This window comes from Cucurbita maxima, unplaced genomic scaffold (genome assembly GCF_002738345.1).
Source record: "Cucurbita maxima cultivar Rimu unplaced genomic scaffold, Cmax_1.0 Cma_Scf00028, whole genome shotgun sequence".
Classification (NCBI taxonomy): Eukaryota; Viridiplantae; Streptophyta; class Magnoliopsida; order Cucurbitales; family Cucurbitaceae; genus Cucurbita; species Cucurbita maxima.
The window spans coordinates 1,577,985-1,602,364 of NW_019272044.1; the positions used below are offsets into that span (position 1 = coordinate 1,577,985).

At 34.6% G+C, this 24,380-nt stretch overlaps 3 protein-coding genes across 5 annotated transcripts; 2 read left to right on the forward strand and 1 right to left on the reverse strand.

The window, feature by feature from the left end:
• Window positions 1–483: 483 nt before the first annotated feature.
• On the forward strand, window positions 484–11,304 carry LOC111500302 (serine/threonine-protein kinase rio2). 2 transcript variants are annotated; one of them, XM_023152035.1, is made up of 15 exons: window positions 484–630; window positions 3,671–3,797; window positions 3,908–3,954; window positions 4,082–4,152; window positions 4,232–4,345; window positions 4,457–4,632; window positions 4,747–4,835; window positions 5,770–5,887; window positions 6,096–6,169; window positions 6,299–6,346; window positions 8,498–8,666; window positions 9,013–9,126; window positions 9,254–9,343; window positions 10,139–10,192; window positions 10,902–11,304. In XM_023152035.1, exons 2-15 carry the CDS (start codon window positions 3,714–3,716, stop codon window positions 11,094–11,096), a joined length of 1,443 nt encoding a protein of 480 aa, XP_023007803.1. In that variant the 5' UTR covers window positions 484–630; window positions 3,671–3,713; the 3' UTR covers window positions 11,097–11,304. The 2 variants fall into 2 exon arrangements, with proteins under 2 accessions (XP_023007803.1, XP_023007804.1); XM_023152036.1 differs by having other exon boundaries at window positions 485–630; window positions 10,142–10,192.
• Window positions 11,305–13,966: 2,662 nt separating this feature from the next.
• LOC111465078 (AT-hook motif nuclear-localized protein 1-like) lies at window positions 13,967–16,597 on the forward strand. The gene is made up of 6 exons (XM_023109362.1): window positions 13,967–14,040; window positions 14,149–14,485; window positions 15,307–15,374; window positions 15,461–15,592; window positions 15,710–15,871; window positions 16,082–16,597. The coding sequence occupies exons 2-6, from the start codon at window positions 14,167–14,169 to the stop codon at window positions 16,319–16,321; spliced, it is 921 nt and encodes a 306-aa protein (XP_022965130.1). The 5' UTR covers window positions 13,967–14,040; window positions 14,149–14,166; the 3' UTR covers window positions 16,322–16,597.
• A 3,104-nt stretch (window positions 16,598–19,701) lies between these two features.
• On the reverse strand, window positions 19,702–22,830 carry LOC111465137 (protein cornichon homolog 4-like). 2 transcript variants are annotated; one of them, XM_023109448.1, is made up of 5 exons: window positions 22,684–22,830; window positions 22,470–22,565; window positions 21,442–21,623; window positions 20,244–20,366; window positions 19,702–20,156 (listed from the first exon to the last, which is right to left on the reverse strand). In XM_023109448.1, the coding sequence occupies exons 2-5, from the start codon at window positions 22,539–22,541 to the stop codon at window positions 20,123–20,125; spliced, it is 411 nt and encodes a 136-aa protein (XP_022965216.1). In that variant the 5' UTR covers window positions 22,542–22,565; window positions 22,684–22,830; the 3' UTR covers window positions 19,702–20,122. The 2 variants fall into 2 exon arrangements, with proteins under 2 accessions (XP_022965216.1, XP_022965215.1); XM_023109447.1 differs by having other exon boundaries at window positions 22,470–22,550; window positions 22,684–22,829.
• Between the last annotated feature and the right edge of the window lie 1,550 nt (window positions 22,831–24,380).

Here is a 24,380-nt window from a genome sequence, read left to right on the forward strand (position 1 = left end):
TCAAAGTCTTCACCTTTACATAACAAAAAAAGGTGTCGGCCCCTCCACCAAACTACGACAAGAGTTTCGCCTTTCGGCCGTGCCAGTCGCATAGGGCGACTGGAGCTTCCCCCGTATTCATAGTACTCGGTCAAATAAATGAATTTAATAAAATTATATAAATTTTTAACAATTTGAAAATTTTTGATAGATAAAGTAACTTTTTTTTATAAAAAATGAAAACAACTTAAGAAGAATAACAAAAAAAAAAAAAAAAATCGTATTAAAAAAACAACAAAAGCAACCAATAAATAAAAAATAAAGGAAAATGAAGAATAAAAATGGAAAAAAATTGAGAAAAATAAAGAAGGTGAAGGAGAAATAATTTGAAAAGAAAACAAATTATTTAAAATTTATTAAAAACACAAATGATCTAAATTTGATAAAAACAAAATATTTAAATTTTATTAAATAAAAATCGATATACTAAAAAGAAATAAAAGAAAGAGAAGCATAAACCCTTACACCTTCATCTTCACGCCGGCTTCCCCCTTTCAGCAGCCCAGTGTCTCTCGCTGCCTCTCTCCCGTTCAGCGTTGCCCCGCCGCCGTCTCTCTTCCGGTCGTGTTGCCGCATACTCCATCCTACCAGGTTACACTGATTTTATACTCTTTTGTTTATTGTTACTGCTATTCTCCCAATCTTCATCTATGTCTTTCTTCGCCCTTGAAAAACTCAAATTAGAATGGTCTTGAAAGAATGGAGGAATTGTTTTGATTTTGTTATTTTTTTTTTTTTTAATAACAATAGCAGAATAGCAACGAAAAAGATATCAGTTGTGGAAAATTTGGACTTTTCGAACTGTCGTGTGCTACCCTCTGCATTTTGATTACTTGCCATATGTTTGTCATTGATCATCTGTTTGTATATCTCGTTGGTTTTGGGCTGAAAATTGGCTTTAGGAGACAATAAAATCTCCATTCAATAGAGGCATAACAAAACACGAAGCAGGCAAAGGGGCAAATAGTCGTTACCCAACAAAATTACCAGTAGATCTTCATATCTAAATTAATGAGGTAGGTGGAGTAATTACCGAAACCGTGTATTATGTACGCCCATGGGAGGCAGTAGTCTGTACAATATCACAATATAATTAAAAGAAAGTTGTATGTATCTAAGAATATTCTAGCATTTCTTTCCTTTCATAAAAGCCAACAAAATAGCTATTGAAACATTTGACTTCAAAGAAATTGTATGCCCGCACTGTTGAAGACTTCCGTCCTATAAGTCTTACTAGTGGACTATATAAAATCATAGTAAGGGTATTATCAGAGTGTCTTAAAAGGTACTCCCTTTCACAGTTACCAGGCAACAAACAACTTTTGTAGAGGGGCGACAAATTCTCGATGCGTCCCTCATGACAAATGAACTCATAGATGAATGGGAAAGAAAGAAACAAAAAGGTGTAGTCATCGAACTTGACTTGGAAAAGGTCTTCGACAAGGTTGATTGGACTTTCTGTGAAAACATTCTTGTGGCGAAGGCCAGATAAAAGGTTTTTAGATTGGTAATGATGGCTTAAGCATGAACCACCTTTAGTTCATGGATGATACAATCCCCTTTCATGACTCGGTAAAGGTCTCTTCCATAAAAACATGATCAAGATGGTAAAAACCTTCGAAAGTTTCTCTAGGCGAAATATCAATCTCCAAAAAATAAAGATTATGGGCATCCTAGCATATATGGTTGTAAAAAGGGAGAATGGTTGAATATGTACCTAGAATTCCTCTTTAAAGGAAACCACAAATCTTTTTTCTTCTAGAAGACTACTATTGAAAAAATAGAAAGAAGTCTGACAACATGGTTATCATGTTATACTTCAAAAGGCAGAAGACTTAACCTAATACAAGCCACATTATCCAACCTCCCCACTTATTACATGTCTCTATTTGAAATACCACAAAAAGTGGCTTTGAATATAGAAAGATTATTTAGGACTATTTGTGGAAAGATGACCCATACCTTGGTCGATGGAATATTATAAATCTCCCAACAGAAAAGGGAAACCTCGGTCTTTTCTCGATAAAGAAGAAGAACAAAGCTCTACTCACAAAATAGATATAGAGATATCATCACGAAGAAAATGCCTTACGGAGAAATCTTATAAAGGTTAAATATACTCCTACATCAAACAAAAATCAACCCCCCATCATTTGCAAAAGGGTCTTGGAAGTACATGAAGAAACACCAAAACCTCATCACCAACCGAATTTGACATAGGGTGGGTGATGGAGGAAGCACTTCATTTTGGACTGACCCATGGATTGAAAACACCACGCTAGCTTTGTGGTATCCACTTTTGTATAGACTCTCTCATAATGAAAAAGCCACGATCAATGAAACGTGGAATGTTGTCAACAAATTCTAGGACCTGAAGCTTGGTAGGAATTTAAAGGATTACAAAGCAACGGAATGGGCCGAATTAAGCCTTAACCTTGCTCCAGTGGTATTGTCAAACGAAGTAGACTCACTGACTTGGCTCCCTAGCGGTGACGAGGTTTTCTCTACAAAATCCTTGATGATGGACATGAGAAAAAAGTAGAAGTAATAAATCTCATGCTAGCACAAATAATAAGTAAAGGACATCACCCTAAAAAGGTGAAGTTCTTCCTTTGGGAATTAGTACATAAAGCTATTAGCACAAGCAAAAATCTTTATAAAAGAATGCCTTACATTATTTTTTCTCTAGATTGGTGTGCATTATGCAAGAAAGAAAACAAATCACAGAGCCACTTATTTATGCAATGCACATAAGCTCAAAATTTTTAGACAATGATGGCATCTCACATTTCCTAGGGAGGATCTATTGGACATGACCTTAACGTACATCCATTCAAGAATATAAAAGTCCTACTATGGAAAAACCTCATCATTACTTTCTTTTGGAATCGGTGAAAAGAAAGAAATCAAAGAATATTCTCGAAAAAGACACAAAATTATACAAAATTCTTCGACAATATTGTTTACCAAGCTATATCTTGGTGTAAGCTCTCTAATATTTTTACTTCTTATAGTTACACCTTAATCATTGTAAACTTGGAAGGTCTTTTATAATTATCATGGATATTACATCCCTTTTGTAAATTTCAATCATCAATGAAATTGTTTTTAATAATAATAAAAAATAAAATAAAATAAATAGTAGCAATGAAGTTTTGACTTTACCCGGTGCCAGGCCCAATTATGAAAAAAATTTAGGGTTAATGTTGCCTTCCTTTATTCATTTGATTTTCAATTTTTGAAACCATAGCTGCTGCTCTTTCAAAACCAAATCAGCCAGAATAGCTTTAAACCTGAAGTTTCCAGAACGCTACAAACTCACCACAGCTCAATGGAGATACCCCTTTTTGCAAGTCGTTATTAGACGTGGAGGCTCCTTTATCCAATCTTCTTTTAGTCCTAGCTTGTAGGAGTATTTTAACCTTCAATCAATCCCTTCTCGGATTCAACCTTTAGCTCATATATAATTTCACTGCTTCCCACGCTCTCATAATCTTCCTCACCGTTCATTCTTTTCTCTCTCCTTTGTGAAGTTTGAAGATGTAGATTTTGATTCCTTTGTTTCAAAATTGATTTTTTATTTTTTTTTTAAATTTCTTTATGCTTTATTGATGTTCACTTCCTATTGTAGGTTGGGTATTTAACGTTGTTGTGAGTTTGATCCAAATTAGAAGATGAAGCTTGACGTTAATGTGCTGCGTTATCTCTCGAAAGATGATTTTAGGGTTCTTACTGCGGTTGAGATGGGGATGCGGAATGTGCGTATTTCTATTCTCTTCTCTAGAGGGAGGTCATTTCATTCATCTTTTAAGTTCTTTTTTATTGTATCTTCAACTTTAATTTAATGTAATTGTTTTTGTTGTTTCAGCATGAAATTGTTCCTTCAGAACTTGTGGAACGTATAGCTTCTCTAAGGTATGACTGCTATTATTTTTTTAAGAAATGTTTCTTTCCTTTGCGTCTCATAACTCATGTCTTTAATTCTTTTTCCCTTTTTTACTGGTGGGTGGTGAATAATAATGTTTTCCTATGGTGTGTGTAGGCATGGGGGAACTTACAAAGTCTTGAAGAATTTACTCAAATATAAGTTATTGCACCACGATTCCTCTAAATGTGAGTAGTTGTTAAATTACGGTGTGGGAATTCTGAATTTTAAACTCTCTATCTCATTATCTTTCTTGTGTTTGTCTAGATGATGGGTTTCGACTTACGTACCTGGGATATGATTTTCTTGCAATTAAAACTTTGGTAAATCGTGGAGTGTTTGTGGCTGTTGGTCGTCAAATTGGCGTTGGGAAAGAGTCTGGTAAATTTCTAGTTAGTTAGAACTTTAAAAGTTGTTTTCTTTTTGGTATCTATGAAGTGGAATACTATTTGACTCATTATTTCTTGGCTGGGTTGTTATGGCTGATTCTAGATATTTTTGAGGTTGCAAAAGAAGATGGCACTGTGCTTGCCATGAAGTTGCATAGACTTGGAAGAATTTCTTTTAGATCAGTAAAATCTAAGCGTGATTATTTGAGGCATCGCAGTAGTTACAATTGGCTTTACTTGTCTCGGCTTGCTGCAGTTAAAGAATTTGCATTCATGAAGGTGCTCTGTTCATCGATTTTCTATTTGAATTTTATTAATTAGTTACATTTTATTTATTTATTTGAATGAATTGTGGTATTGTTGGAGGCTTGATTATTGTGCTCTATGTAATAGGCTTTGGAAGAACATGGTTTTCCTGTTCCAAATGCAGTAGACTCTAACAGGCATTGTGTCATTATGTCACTTGTTGAAGGTTATCCGCTGTAAGAGTCTCATTGCCAAACAATTTTTCATTGTTAAGCTGCGATCCTCTATATTATGTTCAGAAGTTTCAGATTTATGATATATTATTAAGTTTTAGGAACTATAACAGAAATATAGTCTAATTCGGCACCGAAATTATTATTTTAACCAAAGATCCTTATTTGGTAAGGAGGGAGAATTTCAAAACCGGTTGAGGATGACAAGCTAAGTGTGAGAGTCCCACATTGGTTGGGGAGGAGAACGAAACACCCTTTATAAGGGTGTGGAAGCCTTCCTCTAGTAGACGCGTTTTAAAGCCATGAGGGGAAGCCCGAAAGGGAAAGCCCAAAGAGGACAATATCTGCTAGCGGTCGGTCTGGGCCGTTACAAATGGTATCAGAGCCAGACACCGGACCATGTGCCAGCAAGAAGGCTGTTCCCCGAAGGGGGTAGACACGAGGCGGTGTGCCAGTAAGGATGTTGGGCCCTGAAGGGGGGTGGATTTGGTGGGAGTCCCACATCAATTGGAAAAAGGAAAAAGTGCTAGCGAGGACGCTGGGCCCCGAAGGGGGGTGGAATGTGAGAGTTCCACATTGGTTGGGGAGGAGAACGAAACACCCTTTATAAGGGTGTGGAAACCTTCCCCTAGTAGATGCGTTTTAAAGCCACGAGGGGAAGTCCGAAAGGGAAAGCCTAAAGAGGACAATATCTGCTAGCGGTGGACTTGGGCTGTTATACTAATTCCCTTACAAACTAATATAAAGAAGAACCAATATTTATAATGGTTTGAGTGGCCCATCCTGGAATTTTAGTTTTGGAAACAAGTAGCTGGAGTAGGGTCATGAAACCTTTTGATGAGCACATATGCATTGACAAAAATTATAGTTCTATGTTGTACTAATCCTTTCCTACTTGTTCCAAACCAGAGTACCAATCCTTCTTGGTTTAATGCAGTGTGCAGGTAAAACAGTTACAAAATCCAGACGTGGTGTTTGAAACAATCATTGGTCTTGTTGTTCGTCTAGCTGAACATGGACTTATTCATTGTGACTTCAACGAATTCAACATTATGGTATATTCTCGAGGATTTTTTTGGAAGCAACAAAACCATTTATTGTCTTATTACTGTCCCTTTTCCTTGCCAATTTTTTTTCCCTTTTTCCTCAACTTTATATGTTGTCTTTGCTGTTGTGAACTTTCATTTTTAAATTTGTAAAGCAGTTCAACTTTTCTCTTGAGCTCAACAGTTTAATTAATCTTTCTATTCTTGTGCTTTGTAGATTAATGATGATGAGAAGGTCACCATGATCGATTTTCCACAAATGGTTTCTGTCTCGCATCGCAATGCCCAAATGTAAGAAATGCAATATGTGGCTCAAATGAATTTTCTCCTATGATATGAATCCTAAAGTTTATGTTATTAGCTAACACTTTATTGGACAATATTTTGATTTTGTTTCTTTTTATTTTTTTTAAATTTCAGGTATTTTGATCGTGATGTTGAATGCGTCTTTAAGTTTTTTAGAAAAAGGTCGGTGCCTAGTTGTTACGAATATTGAAATGTGTATGTTTATTGTTTGGATTATGAAACTACAAGTTGAATAATTGCATGCAGTCGTATGAAAGAATATTTTATGCTGTACTGTATGAACTTGCATGATGAATGAGTTTGGTAGGAAATATGTTACACTTGCGGAACTTTCTGTTTAATTTCCATGCAAAATTGAAAATACTATTATGTTATCCTGCCTTTTGAGATAATGCGATTACGGTTTTTTTTTTCCTGCTAATTCGAAATTTTTATGCCTTATGATTTTAATATTCCCTACAGTAGATTTGATTGTCTGGTCTTTTAGCAAAAATGTATATAATAATTCATTTTTGCTGGATTTGAAGCCAAAGGAGGACCAAGAAGTATAGAATGAACATTGGCTTTAAAATTGTTGGAGAATACCTAATCATGATCGAAATAGGAGAACCAAACGGACCCAACAAGCTCTAGCATAAGGGCAGTGAAAAAAGATGTGATTTAAAATCTGCCCAGCCGACAAACAGAAAACAGGCATAAGACAATGAGATGCAAGCTTCCTTTGTAAAACTTCTGTCAAATTAAGAGTTCGTTGAGCAGATCCATAAAAGAATGTTGATTCTTTTTGGATACTTGGATTTCCAAATGACTCCAAGGACCAAGAACGAGAATCATCATCTGAAGAAACTCCAAGAAAAGACAGACATCCCAATAAATTCTGAAAATCAAGAATTCCCTCCTTAAGAAATCATCAAAATATTATACTCCTAGAACAATGAGAAGCATCTCAACAATCTTAAACTGAACTTATATCTCTTCACCTAATCTTAATAAAAACGTATTTTATGTGCAGCTAATAACTTATGAAAAATGTAATTTGTATGCAATTAACAAATTTAGACAAAATCGAAAACAGTGAGATTCTTTAAAGAGTTTTAAAGTTATTCTTTTGTTAGAAATAGTGGATGAATACCAAAATTTGAATGATAGGTAAAAATTGTGCCTCAAGAATTTTTTCAGTTAAAAGTCTATGCAAAGACATTGAGTATGAGGTGGAAATCTTGGGCGGGAATTGTTTGTGTTTCACGAACTTTTCTATTTTGATAATAGTGGCTCCAAGGGTAAAATTTATGCATCTAGAAACATTAAACTAGGGGATCCTATATCTCCATGTTTGTGCTTCTTAGTTTCTAGGGGTATGGATAGGAGTTTTGTTGAGGGCCTTGGGATACGGAGAGATAAGCTTAGCTTAATGTTTATAGTTTGTTGATACCATTTTTTTTTTGTCTCTTTGAGTTGATTTGCCCTGGTTGGTGTCGGTTTTGAATCCCAATGTATTTAGGAGGTGGGTTCAGTTGTTGGTTTATCAAGTCTTCTATGTCTACTCAACTCATACTTGAGTCTTTCTTTCTTTTTCTGGTTGTTCCTCTTTGTTGGTTGGTGGTAGTATAAAATGTCGCATAATGGTTTCTACTTTCTACCCAGAGTTAGCATCTATCCTAATGGGTCATACTAGTGGGTCATACTAGTGATTTCCTTGCTTTATTTCTTGTATTAAATTGTCAGTTGGAATAGTTCAATGATTCCATTTTTGGGGGACTGGTTGTAGTTCTTTTAATCACTTTTCTCTTATCTCTCTCCTCGCTACTATCATTAGTTCTCCCAATGCTTATTTATATTTTCTGCTAAGCAGTTTGTGTCTTTCAATTTCCACTTTCAAAGAGCCTGGTTCGAAAGGGAGTTTTATGAGTAAATTTTCTTGCTTTCTTAACCCATTCTCCCCGCTCTGAAATATCTAAGTCGCAAAGATAATGTTTACTCCTGGTTTTCTGTGTTTGATATTGAACTCCTTGGACTTCATCCGAAGTCTTTCCTCTGTTAGTAGGCTTGGGGTTGTTGGTTTTTTGTATGCCTTTGTATATCATTTCTTTTCCCAAAAAAAGAAAAAAGAAAAAAAAAAAGAAAAGAAAGAAAGCTAGAGACATGATTTGTGATTCAGTTTAAACCCTCGCAAGTTCAATTGAAGTATATGAAAATAAGATGTTCGTACTCAACTAGCAGGTTTGCATGTTGTTGAGCCATCTCACAGTATATCAGCGGGTTAGTGGCTCTTCTTATTGCTATGCTAAAGACTTAAGTTCCTTTCTCACACAGGTTTAACTTGTCATTCCATGAGACCGTGGACGATGAAAATGACCTAGAGATTGACAATGATGAAAGTGCAAGGCCTTGCTTTTCTTCTATATCTAAAGGTGCAGGAAGTCTAGACAAGGAACTTGCTGCCAGTGGGTTCACACGAAAGGAGCAGGAAGACATTGAAAAGGTATGGAAAACCATCTATTGCTGAGTTCAGAGAGATGGAATTGCAGTATATTTTCTAATTTTGGTACGGCCTCAAGTTTCTTATGATGTTTGCTGGTATGCAATGTTAGATACACATCTCTCATGTGTAATGTTGAACATATGGCCAATATATCAGTAAATTCTTCTCCTCAGTAACAATAAGTGACCTTGAGTTTTTCGCAATACTATGTGATGATTATATCTCCCATGTCAAAGTTCATTGTGTGGATTTAAAATTGTTTTGACCGCATATGTGATTAACCAGTTCATTCTGAATTGCTTGACGATTACAACGTTTGACTATTTGATATTGGTACAACATGTAGTTTATTGAAGGCGGACTCGAGGAAGATGCAGATTCTGGCGATGAAGAAGCTGAAAGCTCTAAGTTAAATGAAATGGACACCAATGCAGTGGAACATCTACGCATATCAGTTGAGGTATTCATTTTATCACTGTGCTTAAACTAAGTTCGAAATTTCGGAGTATCTTTCAATCAAATTTAATTTTCATCTTCTCTTGGTGTCATAAAAGTCTAAATGTAGCTGTTTTATTTGTAATTCATAGGAGACCTTGAGTGGTGATGAAAATGTAGACTTGCAAGGGAACCATGAAGCATGTCTGGATGATGTATCTGAGAATGACTCAGATTCAAATGTATTATTTCTAACTTCTACTATCCTTCTTTTACTTGCTTATGTGGTTGAGGATCTAATTTATGGCATGTCTGCTATGCTCTCTCTCGACTCATCCCCCGTTCCTCCGCCATCTTCCTCTTTGACGTTTGTCAATCACGAACCTCTGTCCACCCTCTTATCCTCAGCTTGATGAACCTTCTTACAACTCTGTGATACGTGTAAACAGTATACCATAGAAATAGACCATAGTTATAGAGGGGAGAAAACATAAATCACAAAAACCACCAAGAATCGCACCATCTTCATCTCCATTTATCGATCCCTTTGACCATTGCAGGTAGATTGCTTCACGGATCTCCAGCATGCACGGCTGAACCGACATTTCTTCAAATATTCCATCCCTAAACGATGAACAAACCTTATGATTGGAAAATAAATCTAATTGAAAAGACTTCTTGAGGTAGCAAAACTAGACAACAATGGTGGGAAAACCAAAATTATAGTTCCAATCAGTGTTGGCACCTTGTCTTACCAAAAGATATCAAACAGTTTGCTCTACTATTTTCTTAACGGCCATCCATTTAATGGATGGGAAAAGAATCCTTTGGATGCATCTTATTCTAGTCTTTTTTGGGATAACATAGAAAGAACACAGCGATCACCTCTTTTGAGATGAGGAAAACACATTTAATAGCTACTTAAGTTTAACTTTTCTTTATAGTTTTAGAAGACGAACGCTTAGGTTCTAAGTCTGCTCATTGGATAATGTGTATAATGCTAAATCATAATTGATATTCATCCCCTCTTTTCTTAGCAGAACCAAGAAGCAAATGAAACTGGAATCTTGGAGAATGGCTCAAGTGAAACGGTATTAATCCTTAAAATTTACGCCACCAATTGTTTATTTATTATTACTATTATTATTGTTTTGCATGAAATTGGTTAGGCTATATACTTTCATAGGTTATGCTGCTTGGCAATATCGCCAATACATTTTGAGAATTTATGAATGTTAGTCCATAGATAGTGGAGAAGATATTAAGCACACGTCCTTTAAATGATATCCACACTCATGTAACCATCCGATGTTGTTCTAGTGATTGTTAGTGTAACAGTCCAAGCCAACCGCTAGTAGATATTGTCATTTTTAGGCTTCTCCTTTGGAGCTTCCCCTCAAGGTTTTTAAAACGCGTCTGCTAGGGAAAGATTTCCACACCCTTATAATCTCCAACTGATGTGGGATCTCAAAATTTGAACTTGTGAAAAAGCAGAGGGACTTAGAGGGAATGTTTTTAAACCATGATAGTCCGTCGCCTAAAATTGAAAACGATATAGGGAGAAATAGTTGTCTATTAAAATTAGTCGATGTGGACACAAATTGACCAGTAAACTTGCCGACATGCTGGATAGAGTAAAAGCTAGCGATGTTTGGAGATGGTCTCAAAGATGTTCTATGTTCAAGCCCTCAAGTTTAAAACTGAATAATTTTTAAACCTTCATCGTCTAGTCATAGTCTTAGGGAGGCCAGTGGTCTAATATCGAAGGTAACTTTTGATGTCTCTATTTATCTTCTGCAGAGGGATGATGAAGGTGAGGCTCGAGATGAAAGCGACGATACTGAACTGAACAAACGGTTGAACAAGCAGAGACAACGTGCCATAGCATCAGCCAGCGGAGGAAGAAAGGGTCGTGCCTCCCGAAACACCTACAAAGACAAGGGTAGGAAGTCTTCGAATAATTCCAAGATTCATAAACAAATCGGCCTCTGGTGACGTTTTGGGATACTTGATGCTCACATACATCCTCACATTGTGTCAATTTTGTCCTCGTGCTTTAATAAAACTTCGGTTTCGGTTTAGGTTTTATCCCTATGTTTTGGTTATACTCGAGGCTAGAAGCCTTCTCATTTGTAGTATTTTGACATAATGATTAAAGTATACTGACAAAAATAGTAGGGTACGTATATATAATGAATTAGATGCATTTGGTTTTTAGAAATTAATATATATATAGTCTGTCAAATGTCTATGCATTTCTTTAGAAATTAACGTGAATCACTACAAATATTAAAAAAAAATGGTTTAAAACATTAATGTAATTAAAATAATAATCAAAATCAAAATGTTAATTAGGCAATGAAATCTAAACTAATGTTGGGTAAAATTGATGTATACATTTGTGAAGGACAATATAATGTCCATTAAAAATCTAAATATAATGGTTTTTTCTGAGACTAATATTTTTACTCTTGGTTACAAAAACATCAACTCGTTGGTTATATAGCAGTTGACTAGAAGTATCAGATTGTTGACATGAGAGAAGACACTCGACAATCTTTTTTGAGAAAGATGACCTAATTTCTCTTTTTTTCTTTTTTGAGCCCATAATGCTAAACGGTGGGGGAGAAGCAAGCTGAAGCTCTAACCTGGAAACATAACAAATTCTCGACATTACAACAGTTTTCCTTCCCTTGTCTCTCTCAACTCCATCTTCTTTTCCTTTCTTCTCCCACGTCTCGTCTCCGTCTCCTTCTCTCTTATTATTCAAATTGAGGGTCAAAACAATCATTTCTGAGTCGAATGGTCAAATAAGCAATCTTCTAGTATATACACTAATTTTGGTCGATGTAAGTTCAAACCTAACATTTCAGTTTTTGGAAGCATAAAAATGAAGATGCTTTGAAATTTTGTCGAGTTTATACGCATGGTTGAAGAAAAATCTATGGTCAATTAGGTAATACATATTAGAAGGATATGACCAAAAATATGATCTTAATAATAATAATTTATATGGTGTGAAATTACCAAAATACCATGTTTTTTTTTTTAATTAGGAGGGGTCATGACAAAAGGCAAGGCAAGAGGAGCATATGAATTCATAAATTATTATATTAGAAAGAAAACTATGATGAGAATATGAATAATATTATATAGATGAAATAATTTTATATTTATATAATTATTTAGAAGAAATTAGATTAAAAAGAGTTTAATAATATTATAATGGAGGCCATTATTAATTAGCAAAAAAACAAATAAAAAGGGGAAAGAAAATGGTGCAAATGTGCATCGAACTTCTCACCCATAGCTTATGCTATTAATTTTTAATAAATTAATTAAATAAATAACAAATAACAAATAATTAAAGAATTGGTTGGTTCTTATCTATACTTTCCTTTATTTAATGCTTTTTTTGGACTATAAAATATTTAATTTCAATTTTTGAAAAAAAAAGATGCTTTCTGAGTATTTTATGCAATTACTTGGTCAATGCTTCTATTTAAATCTTTTTTTTTATATATATATAATAAAATAAAATGGTGGTGGGTTAAAAAAATAATTAAAATATTAAATATATTAAATATATTCTCAATATTTTTTTATATGTTTGATAATTTTTTTATTTTATTTAGGGTTCTTACCAAGCACGATTCCAAATAATTTTAAATTTTAATATATTTTTTAAAGAAAAAAATATTTATAATACATAACTGTGTTCAAAAACTCACAACTCAAAAAAATTTATCATACAATTTTATTATTGGATTGGGACAAATAAATATATTTTTATATTTATTTTTTTAAAATATATATTCAAATTTTGTTGTAAATCTTAATTAAAGATTTTTTTTAAAAAATGATAATAAATTACCCGAACAACTGAAATTAATTCAATCTAAAAAATTTAACGGAATAACGAATATGTCGATAATAAATAAAATAAAATTTTGTATCCCAAAATTTCACTTTCAAAAAGCTAAAATTAAAAATAATAATAATAATTTTATTAATGAAATTATGGTGAGCTTTTCCTTTTCTAATCTTTTTGTAGACAATTCCTTTAAGGGTTAGCAAACCCATAATTTTATTTTGTTGCACCTAAAATATATTATATAATATTGGTCATAATAATTACCATCATATACTTTTAAAATATAATACATTTTTTAATTTTTTAAAAAATAAAAAATGGAATATATTTTATATTTTTTTTTTTAAAAAAAAAGAACCGTCTACCCACTTTTAAATTTCGCTGGTAATTTAATATTATACGTTTCCAGCGGATTCCAACCAAAAACCCAAATTATTATATTATTAATTCAAATAAATTATTTAAAATATTGGAATAATTTATTTTCTCATCTCTCTTATTATTTTATTCTTATTAAATGTTTAAATCTATTTTACACTCTACACTATAAATATTCCAACAATTTTAAAAAAAATTTATTAGGTTTTTCTCTTAAAAATCATTTACTAAAATATTATTTACAAATATTCAAAACCCAATACCAAAATAAAATATTAAATAATTAGAGTAAATAGCTTAGCTCTGGTGTGACGTTGGTACTTTCTCGACTCTCTCATAACTCGATATGCACCAATCGTATATAGTCTTCTGTACGTTTGTATATTGATGTTATAATCTTCTCTTTTCTTCGTACCGTTGTAACACTTGGCATATAACACAAAAATAATCGTTAAAAATTGATAATTTAATTTTCATTTTCATTTTTTAACGTTGTTGAGCTTAGCAAAAAAGATTTCCCATGTTAAAAAAAAAATTAAAAAATGTATATATATATATATATATATATATATATAGAAAAGGGGAAAATAAGATCTGTGTTTTTGGTGTTAAATTCTGATATCTGCTATCAAACCACAAAGCAGAGCTGAGTGGAACACTCCCAGTGTTTGTATTTTCTGTTTGCAGGTCAAATCAAAATCCTCCATTAATGGAACCTTTCATTTTTCTTTTTAATTTTGCTTATTTTATTTTATTTTTCGATTGAAAAATTAATGGGTTTTGTTTTGATTGCAGAAAAATCCACACAGATTCATGGAGGGAGGAGAAGGGGATGCCGGAAATGGGGCTACTGCACCAGCAGGATCAAGTCCTCCGAGACCTGAGATGGCAGCTCCGGCACCGGAAGATGGCGGTTTGGTGAGTTCTGCGGCGACGGCGGGGAAGAAGAAGAGGGGAAGACCGAGGAAGTATGGGCCGGACGGGAAGTTGAATGTGGCGGCGCTGTCGCCGAAGCCGTTATCGGCGTCGGCACCTGCACGGTCGGCTGTGATTGATTTCTCGGCGGAGAAACGTGGGAAAGTGCGGCCGGCGAGTTCGTTGAGCAAAACCAAATATGAAACGGAGAATTTAGGTAACGAAAATTCGACTTAAACTTTGTTACTTCGAATCATAGGAAAAATAATTTCAAAACATATTTTTAGTTTCTCAAAAATTTATGCAAATTTAAGAATAGAGGGTTCATAAAACTCCAAAATTGAATCAATTCAAACTATTTAACTCGATTTTTGTTCAGTTGGGTTGAATTCCGGTAAAATTGACATTTTTTTGTCAATTCCTAGGTATATTTTTTTGGTTCCATCAACCCGACCAACCCACCAACTCAAAAATAGGGTTAGAACCCAACTCAAGATTATTTAACTCAATTTTTGTTCGATTTGAGTCGGGTTGAATTTTAGTATAATAAGAATTTTGGGTCCGTTTCTAAGTTTACATTTTTTTTGTCTAATCAACCCGACCAACCCACCCACTCAAAAATAGGTTAGAACCCAACTCAACATTATTATGAATATTAAGAATATTTAACGTTTGTAACTGACATTAATGATGTGACTTGTGAATATTTAATATTTAAATTTTATGAGATTTTAGTTATTGAAGTAACCTATGATATTCATAAGTAGGATATTTTTCAATAATTAAAAAAAAAATAACCCGACAACACAACGGTTAGGTTGTGAACTGGGTTGATTGAGTTAATCAGCCCAACGGGTTCAAAAAAATTTCTCGAACTCAATCCAACCCAATATATACCGATGATTTTGTAAATTTTTAAAAATATTTTGTTTTATTTTAAGCAGTTAAAAATGTTTAAAATGCTTTTTTTAAGTCTCTTTTATTTATTTATTATATTAAAATGAAATAAATAAGGGGTTATTTTTGGTTATTATGAAGGTGAATGGGTACCTTGTTCAGTTGGAGCTAATTTCACACCCCATATCATCACCGTCAACACTGGTGAGGTAATTTTGTTATGAATTTACTTCAAACACAATGTTCGTAGTCGACGTTTCTATATAATAACGATGTTTGATGTGTTATTTTTCAGGACGTTACGATGAAGGTTCTCGCCTTTTCTCAACAAGGACCTCGAGCCATTTGTATTCTCTCTGCTAATGGTGTGATTTCGAGCGTCACTCTTCGTCAACCCGATTCTTCTGGAGGAACGTTAACATATGAGGTTGTATAACAGAGATCTATTTAACGAACATTCTAGTTTGCAATTGTTTTATGAAATACGAATATGGTGATTGTTGTTACTGATCATAAGACGAAACTCTCTTTCTTTCTTTTGCAGGGTCGTTTTGAGATATTGTCGTTGTCGGGATCGTTCATGCCAAGCGACAATGCGGGAACAAAGAGTAGAACTGGTGGAATGAGTGTCTCCTTAGCAAGCCCAAACGGACGCATTGTTGGTGGCGGAGTTGTTGGTTTGTTAGTAGCTGCAAGTCCTGTTCAAGTATGTCTCTTTCTCTTATTCGTTGTTTATTTAGTCCATTTAGTCTTAGAACTCGAACTTTTAAGTTGTCACCGAGCACATAAATTAGTTGAAATCGACCCATCACCTAATTCTTAACTATATAATACAACCAAAGCGTCATGTACACATTAAACCAACAAAATTATTTGAATTTTTATTTCTTCAGCCTAACAATTTCGACAAATTCAGGTGGTAGTAGGAAGCTTTATATTTGGGAACCAACACGAGCAAAAGGCGAAGAAGCCGAAACATGATGTCATATTACCGGTTTCTGTTTTTCCAATTTCGAGTGTTGAACCGAAATCATACATGACAACAACGACGACGACGACAACAACATCTTCCCTTCGTGCTGAAACGTGGACACCTTTAGTTCCAGATTTGAAGAGTCAACCAACTGATATCAATGTATCGTTAACTAGTAGTTAAGAAATACTAGTATCGTATTATTGTTCGATCGCATCAACCACATCGTCGTTGAGCTTCGATTTGGGTAGGTGTTGTTCTTCGTTTTATGTTGATTAACAGCTGACTACTCTTTGTTACCATTAGTATCAATTTTCAATTTTTGTTCTTGTTTTGATACGTTCGTTTAGTTTTAGGCCATAATCGTTTAGATTGCAGCTATGTTATGTAATGTAATGTAGAATATAGTTTAATACATAATCAAAGTTCTAAATCCAATCTTTGAATTTGATTGATTAAGATATCTGTTCATCTTTTTTCGAGATATTTTGGGCTTCTATACGTCTTAAATTTATTTGTTCGAGTGTAACAGCTTTGTCCAACTGTAACAGCCCAAACCCCAAATAGTAAATATGGTTTTATTTGGGCTTTCTCTTCGGACTTCCTTTCGAAGTTTTAAAACACGTCTTAAACTCACCGCTAGCCGATATTGTTTTATTTGAGTTTTCCCTTCGAGCTTCTCTTCATAGTTTTAAAATGTATCTTAAACACGCCACTAGCAGATATTGTCTTAGGCTTTCCTTTATGGGCTTCCCTTCAAGGTTTTAAAACACGTCTTAAATTCGTCTCAAAACTTGTCTTAAACTTACCGCTAACCGATATTGTCTTATTTGAGCTTTCCCTTAGACTTCCCTGCTAGGTTTTAAAACATAGTCTTTAAGTTCATATATTGTCTTATTTGAGTTTTGTCTTTTGAGCTTCCCTTCAAGGTTTTAACTTGTCTTAAATTCATTTGTCCGACTCTGTAACAATCCTATTTGGGCTTCTGGGCTTCCCCTCAAGGTTTTAAAACGCGTCTTAAATTCATTTGTCCGACTCTGTAACAGTCCTATTTGGTCATTCCATTTTGTATTTATCCTCAAGACTTTAAAAGTCGTCTTAAATTCATTTATCCAACTATAACAGCCAAAGCCCACCGCTAACAGATGGTGTTATATTTGGGTTTTCCCTCAAGATTAAAACGAGTATGGTAGTGAGAAATTTTCACATCCTTCTAAGGAATGCTTCGTTTCCCACTCCAACCAATGTAGGATCTCACACCGACATGGTTGTTACTATCTATTTCTCTGTCTTGAGTTGATGGATCTTCTCCATTGAAAGTGTATATGGATAACACAATCTAATTCAACGAACCCACTTCTAATTGTCTTATTCGGAAGCAAACCATAAGATAATTTGTCTTATTCATATATTCATGAGCATGAAAGGAGAAGGAACCGAAAGTTGGATGCCAATAGATGTCATCATTGAATTCACTTGATCCTATAAATCACTAAACGAATATTTTGTCACGTATGTTCGATCGAACTCATTGGCTCCACACCCATGAAAACTAACTCACTTGGCGTGCTAAAGGCTCCACAAAAGAACTCCAAAACAACAGCTTTTATTCAAAAGTCGAGTAAACATATATCAAGATTAAATTTTTTGATCATCTAATTAGCTTTAGATCAAAATCAACATGTTCTTACTTTTTCATTCTACTAAAAAATGATTCTATATCGATCGAGAAATTCTGTTTACCATTAGATTACGAGTTTGTTTAGAACGAATTTTTAAGTGCTTAAACCTAACATATCTTAAGCATTCGTAAGACCTTAATTTACAACCGACACAAAACCACAGTTGGATTCGATAACGAAACAGGATAACGATGTTTAATTCACACAAAACGGACTTATTTTAAGAAGGGTTTCTTGGGATCCAAGCCATATAGGTTTAAATAAATGCATTCTTCAAATTGGCAAAATTTTGTTTCTTTAGGAAAAGTTTTTAAGGCCAAGATTATAAAAATTTGCTACCTTATATTAATGCAAGAACAATGGATTTGATTTTCCTCCATTTTACTTGAACAACAAATAATCCCATATTATGCTTAGAAAGCTTTCATGGCTTCCGAAGAACATACCCAAATTAATATTCTATACGCTCTCTTATAATTTTATGAATTATTTTTTACCTTTCTCAATATTGACGGGTTTAATTTTCTTCACTGTTTGTTGAATTGAGAAACTCATGTTATGTCATTCTCGATCTTGTTTACGACCTTTATCTTTTATATGTCAATCGGATGCAAACCTCGAGGAATTTTATAGGACAGTCTACCTAACTTCGATGAATCTCGTAAAATTTGTTTATATGGTAAACGACTATGATTGAGTTTGAACTCTCAAAATGAAATTTAAATATTTAAAAGATTAGATTATATATAATGAGGGAAGTATAAATAGCAATGAAAGGAGGAGTTATTGAAGAGGGATTGAATGGAAAAATGGGGATGAGAATTATGGTGGGATTGGTACCTATTTTGGTGGTGGTAGTGCTTTTGTGGGTATCATCAAACCCATTTCACCTTTTTGGTAGTCCTTATATCATTTTCTCAATCTTCAACTTTATAATTATGAGCCCGACCTTTTCTTTAACCTTCCTATCATAAGCTTTGTCAAGACGCTGAATTTAGTGCTCGTGAGGAAGACGAAGATAAAAGAGAAGATGATGAAGACGAAAATGCAGATAGTAGCGGAAATAAGAAAATAGATAGAGATAGAGATGAAATTGAACGAGGAAGATGAGGAAGATGCAGATAATGACGATGTTGACAAAGATGAAGATAGATATGGAGATGAAATTGAACAATCGAATGAAGAAGATGAAGATAATGACAGTGTTGACGAAGATGAAGCCGAGCGGTGGGATGACGAAGAGGAGGAAGAAGAGGAGGAATTGGTGAGGAGGATAGAAGAATTCATAGCTAAGGAAAACAAGAGATGGAGGGAAGAGTAGTTGAGAGACCATTTGTTTTTTCAAATTTGTTATAGCAATTGAAATTAAATTAAAATTATGTTCTTCCAAAACCCCTTTTCCATTCATAATTTTGCTACAAGTTTTTATTATTTGATCAAGTTAAGATGTCAAAATAAATTTTGATTCTGTTCCACGCCACGACCATATAATTTCAAATCTCATCTTTTGTATAATATTCTAATGAATTTCTATTTTAAGAGCAACTTATTCACTTAGAAATTGAATCGATAATCCACTCGATAAAGATGACATGCTACTTAGGCTATAAAACATTTCATAAGATGCTAGCAACGCAGAATAAACTTAATAAGTTGAGCTATGAGCTATGATCAACTAAGCAACACAAAACCCTAAGCAATTCATCCAATGTCATGCTCTCCTACACATCCATGTTAAAAATTCTTTTTTTTCGATCCAACAATCCATATTTTGCAGACATTACACAGTTGAGTCCAATGCTCTTATGCATTTTTGTGTTGTTCTTGAAGGAAACTGGACATCATACTAGACTGATCTTTCCTAAAGTTAATGTAGCATCGTTCCACTTGAAAAGAAATACTTTCATCAACAAACAATCTCTTTATCCTGTCTACAAATATATAAATAATGTTCTCAAACATGATTTTCTACTTGCTACAAGAAGAAGAATTACAAGAAACAATAACTAAAGAACGTGAGACTTCCACCATAGAGCAACATTATAATTTGATTTCAATGTAACCGCCATTCCTAAATTGTGAGTGCTGTGTTGGTGTGTGTGTGAGAGAGAGACATAATTCATATTTCAACCATGAAAAGTACCTTACAGAACAGTATTGGCAGTTAACGAAGTTCCCAGCTCAACAAGAATGTCATTGATATCTGCAAAGTGCAGCAGCTTCGGGGAAAAAAAAGAAGGTACTTTAAGGATAGGATTCAACTCACAACTGATGGCATCAGCATGCAAGCAGTTGTTTCTATTTATTCATCATCTTCCAAAGCAGAGTATATCATCCTGCAATGACAAATCAGGCGAATTCGGTTAGAGGCATTTAACTATTTAAGATTAAAAAAAAAACAACAAACAATAACATTGAAGTACCAAAATATAGAAAGGAAGAGGAGGAAAACTAGATAGGCTAGTTTGAAAAGCCGGCGCTTCTTTTCCCAGTTTAGCATATTGAATATCTCTGTAACATCTACCAGGTACTGTCTTCGTAGGTACCTGATCACAAGAACAGACTAGATCATATGAAGGTGTGTTTCAGAAGTGAGCCGAGGATTTGTGCTTGTGGGTTAGGGTGAATATAGCAGACTAGCGGATCTGGTGGTCAACAATCGTTCCGACTTGGTAAAGGTTGATAGAAAGGTCATATGAGGTAATTGTTAGTAATATTATTAGATTCAGAATGGTAAGGGAAAATTAGTATTTAACAAAGGAGTTGGTACCAATATAGGGAGTGGGAAAGGATGAATGAAGGTAGAAAATACTTTAGTTGGTTAGGCTTGAGAATACTCAAGAGGGATGTTCTAAGTACCTCAAATACATAGAGACAGCTAAGAGTTATATCACCAAAATATCATAATATTCCAAATGCTTACTTTCCCTAGTATACGATACGCCCGATCATAGAGCCAAAGAAGGATTCTGCCTCAAATATTTTGAATGGTGCCTTCACCACTCGAATAAAAACCAACTTAAAAGTTGGCATTCTTAATTCTAATTCTCCTTGAGAATCAAAAATACCATTAGATTCAGAATGTGATGACTCCAATGCATAGTAAATTAGTTTTTCAACCAAGGAAGTTCTGCTACTACTCTAAACTACCACATGAATTTTCTGAGATGGAAATAAAGCAAGCTCCAACCATATACCATACACAATACATCAAAGGCAGTCATTATTCAGTAGTCCGAAAAAATGGATTAGAGGCGTAATTAGAACCGATACATATCTCTAACTAGCGTTCCCTATCACATCCCAACTACACTAGTAAGCAGCCACAGCTTACAACCACATACCAACATGGTCTATGCTGCTCTGACAAAGCCCAGCCCAACAAAGTAGATCTTAGCTTCAAGGATAATCCTCAACTCTAACATCTGGAATTTCTTAAGCTATGTCAAATCAATGGGATGTCTATTAAACGGTCAAAATCAGAAGTAAATATCCTATGCAGTCAAAACTGTTCAAAATCACGTGTTTCTTTGGTTGAAAGAATTATACAATACAAATCATACAAATTGTTCTTGATTTAGACCATAAGTTCAATCAAAGGTGATGGATGAAAACACTTACAGTCTCACATTATAATATATGTACGGTCCACATAACATTGACATACCCCAATGCCCTGTTAAAAGATAGAAGAGGCACAAAACTCCAATAGCAATGAACTCCGGCATAACCACTTTATTTATTCTAGAGGCAGAGTCATAAGGGTTGATATAATCAAACTCGAGATCCGCCAAGCACATGAGCTACACATACAAAATAATGACAATGAAACGATAACAAAAACAACAATAAATTCAAAACAACTTGATATTTGATCCAGCATACGTAAAAAGCTCAAAGATAGGAAATTGATATGTTTAAATACAAAAAGGAAGACTTGATTGAACAAGTCCTAAAATGTTGTTGAAATTTTTCTTAACATTGCCAGCCTCTTGGGAAATTAAGCTTCTACCAACAGATATTCTGAAGATCAACATCATAAATTCTGGGCGTAATAAATATTCAAACTAAGAATCAGCAGTCAACATGATATAATGACTCATTGCATCCATAATCTTTCAAGTATATATGCCATGAAATAACCCTAAACACCATATATTCTTAAATTTTAGCTTTAATTATACTTCACAAAGAAGAAATGGGATAAAAAATATAGGTATTGACAAATAACCTTACAGCAATTGACCACCAGGAAAATCCTGACCTCAGAATCTTTTCAAGAAATTGGGGAAAAGCAATCAAGAGTGCAAATTATTAAAACAAGAAAACTACAAAGCATGATATCCAATCAAAATATAAATCCAATCCAAGGTGCACAACGAATCTACACTTTCTTTAAAAGTGTTTCCAAATTGACAAGCGAAGAAGAATTTGTGAATTATAATTGAGCTAAACCCTAATATCTCCGAGCTGAACAAAACGCGTATCGAAATCCTAATCTACTGCAAATTAATGTTCAGAAATTGTACGAAATGTATCCGCCATCAAAATTTTGATATAAACTGTCTTCGATTCAAATTGATTCTACTTAACGAACTCGAACGGAAGTCAATGCGAGACAAACAGACGAGACAGGGTTTCGAATTTACCTGATAAACAAGGACTATCAAAAGAGCAACGAGGGAGAAGAATGATATAAGCCACACAAATAGATCCCCCATGCTCCTCTTCTGCGGTCAATCAAGCTATATTATCAGTGATTTTCGGTTAAAGGCGAACAGAGAGATTGAAGCACCACCATTGCCGAGAAAGATGGCGGCTAAGTGAAGATGCAGTAGAAAGAGATTAGGGCAGGAAACTCACGCTACAGTCCTCGGAGGTTCACGCAGGATTCTCGTGAAAGATGAACACGCAAGTGGATTTGGATGACCGGAAGATCTCGTCGTTGACGAACGCCGCCGTATGTCTAGGGAGTCAAATTTCCAGGGACACTATTGGAAATCAAATTTTAAAGGGTTTTCTTTTTATTAAATTATACCAAAAAAAAAAAAAAAACATTTAAGTCGAGATAGTTTGGTGGTTCAGTTATCAATTAAAGTACAGTTCCATTTTGTTGCTGAGAAAATTGGCACGTAATAGTCTAATCTTTTCGCCAGTAAATAAGGTTTTTTTTATTTTTTATTTTTCTCGAGATTCCCTTAAAGGTTTTTAAAACGCGTATATTAGGGAGATGTTTCCATATTCTTATAAAAAAAATGTTACGTTGTCCTCTCCAACCGATGTGGGATCTCACAATCTACTCTCATTTGGAACTCAACGTCCTCGTTGGCACACAGTTCTAACGCCGCCACACAACCATCTTCAATGGTAGTAAAATCATGAACAACAAGCAATCGAACATGCGCGACGACTACAATGGATTTGTGAACAACATCGCATTCGATTAGTCGCTTCTCGACACCAACGACTATGATTTTAGTTACCGTGGCCGTTAGTTCAAGAGTTTGAGGGTTAAGTGTGTTGTTGAGTAATGAATTGAGTTTAAGTTTTGGATTTAAGAATGTGTGGATAATATTCTATCCCACTTTTTCGATTCAGATTAGGAGTTCTTTGATATGGTCTAACCATTGGATTGAACAACGTTATTAGGATCCGTTTTAAAATTATGGTTTGGACCGTTACAAATGGTATTAGAGCTAGCACGGAGCGATGTGCCAGCGAGAAAGCTAAGCTCTAAAGGGGTGGACACAAGGCAGTGTGTCAGTAAGAGCGTTGGCCCCAAAAGGGGGTGGGTTGTGGGGGATCTCATATCGATTGGAGAAGGAAACGAGTGCCAACGAAAACGCTAGACTCCGAAGGGGGTTGGATTGTGAGATTCCGCATTGAGGACAGGCAGAAGATGAAAGAAAAGAAACACCGCGCTTTATTTAGCAAGTCATACAGTAGAGTAGTCGGCTGAATAGAGGAACTTTCGACCTCGACGACGTCTCCTCCTTCTCCTGCATCTTACGTTTCTTCGGAATCATCTTCCAATCGGAGTTGCCGACGAGTGCTTGAGGAAAGAGAGATTGCATTCTTAATCATCAGATAGAAAGGTTTCCGCTTCTATTGATGCTACTCCAACTATGCCCTAGATTGAATGAAGTAGCTCAGGTAATTAAGGTGAGGGAGTGAAACCAACGAAGGGAAGAATCGACGAGCTTTTTAAGCCCCAAAACTAAAACATTCTTTAAAAGGGTGTGGAAATCTCTCCCTAACAACGCGTTTTAAAAACCTTGAAAGAAAGCCCGAAAGAGAAAGCACAAAGAGAAAAATATCGGCTAGCGGTGGGCTTGGGCCGTTACATCAAAAATAGTAATCAAATGTCCGTGTAGGAGACCAACCACTATTTTATTGCCTAATTTTTGTTAATGGCAATCAAAGTATTATTTTGACCACTACGAATCAACAGTCAGTAGAGTAAACACAATTTCTTTATGTATCAATTCGTGTCGAGTTAGATAATCCTTATCTATGGTGGTAAGTCATGAGCCCGTGACAAAAGGGAGTATCTTTTTGAA

Coding starts and splice junctions, on each gene's coding strand:
- LOC111500302 (XM_023152035.1), top strand. CDS start 3,714: ATGAAGCTTGACGTTAATGTGCTGCGTTATCTCTCGAAAGATGATTTT. Junction 6,170..6,298: donor TCGCATCGCAATGCCCAAAT/GTAAGAAATGCA, acceptor TTTAAATTTCAG/GTATTTTGATCGTGATGTTG. Junction 10,193..10,901: donor AGAATGGCTCAAGTGAAACG/GTATTAATCCTT, acceptor TATCTTCTGCAG/AGGGATGATGAAGGTGAGGC.
- LOC111465078 (XM_023109362.1), top strand. CDS start 14,167: ATGGAGGGAGGAGAAGGGGATGCCGGAAATGGGGCTACTGCACCAGCA. Junction 14,486..15,306: donor ATATGAAACGGAGAATTTAG/GTAACGAAAATT, acceptor GTTATTATGAAG/GTGAATGGGTACCTTGTTCA. Junction 15,375..15,460: donor TCACCGTCAACACTGGTGAG/GTAATTTTGTTA, acceptor GTTATTTTTCAG/GACGTTACGATGAAGGTTCT.
- LOC111465137 (XM_023109448.1), bottom strand. CDS start 22,541: ATGGGGGATCTATTTGTGTGGCTTATATCATTCTTCTCCCTCGTTGCT. Junction 20,367..21,441: donor ATATATTATAATGTGAGACT/GTAAGTGTTTTC, acceptor TCTTGTGATCAG/GTACCTACGAAGACAGTACC. Junction 20,157..20,243: donor CTCTTCCTTTCTATATTTTG/GTACTTCAATGT, acceptor TTGTCATTGCAG/GATGATATACTCTGCTTTGG.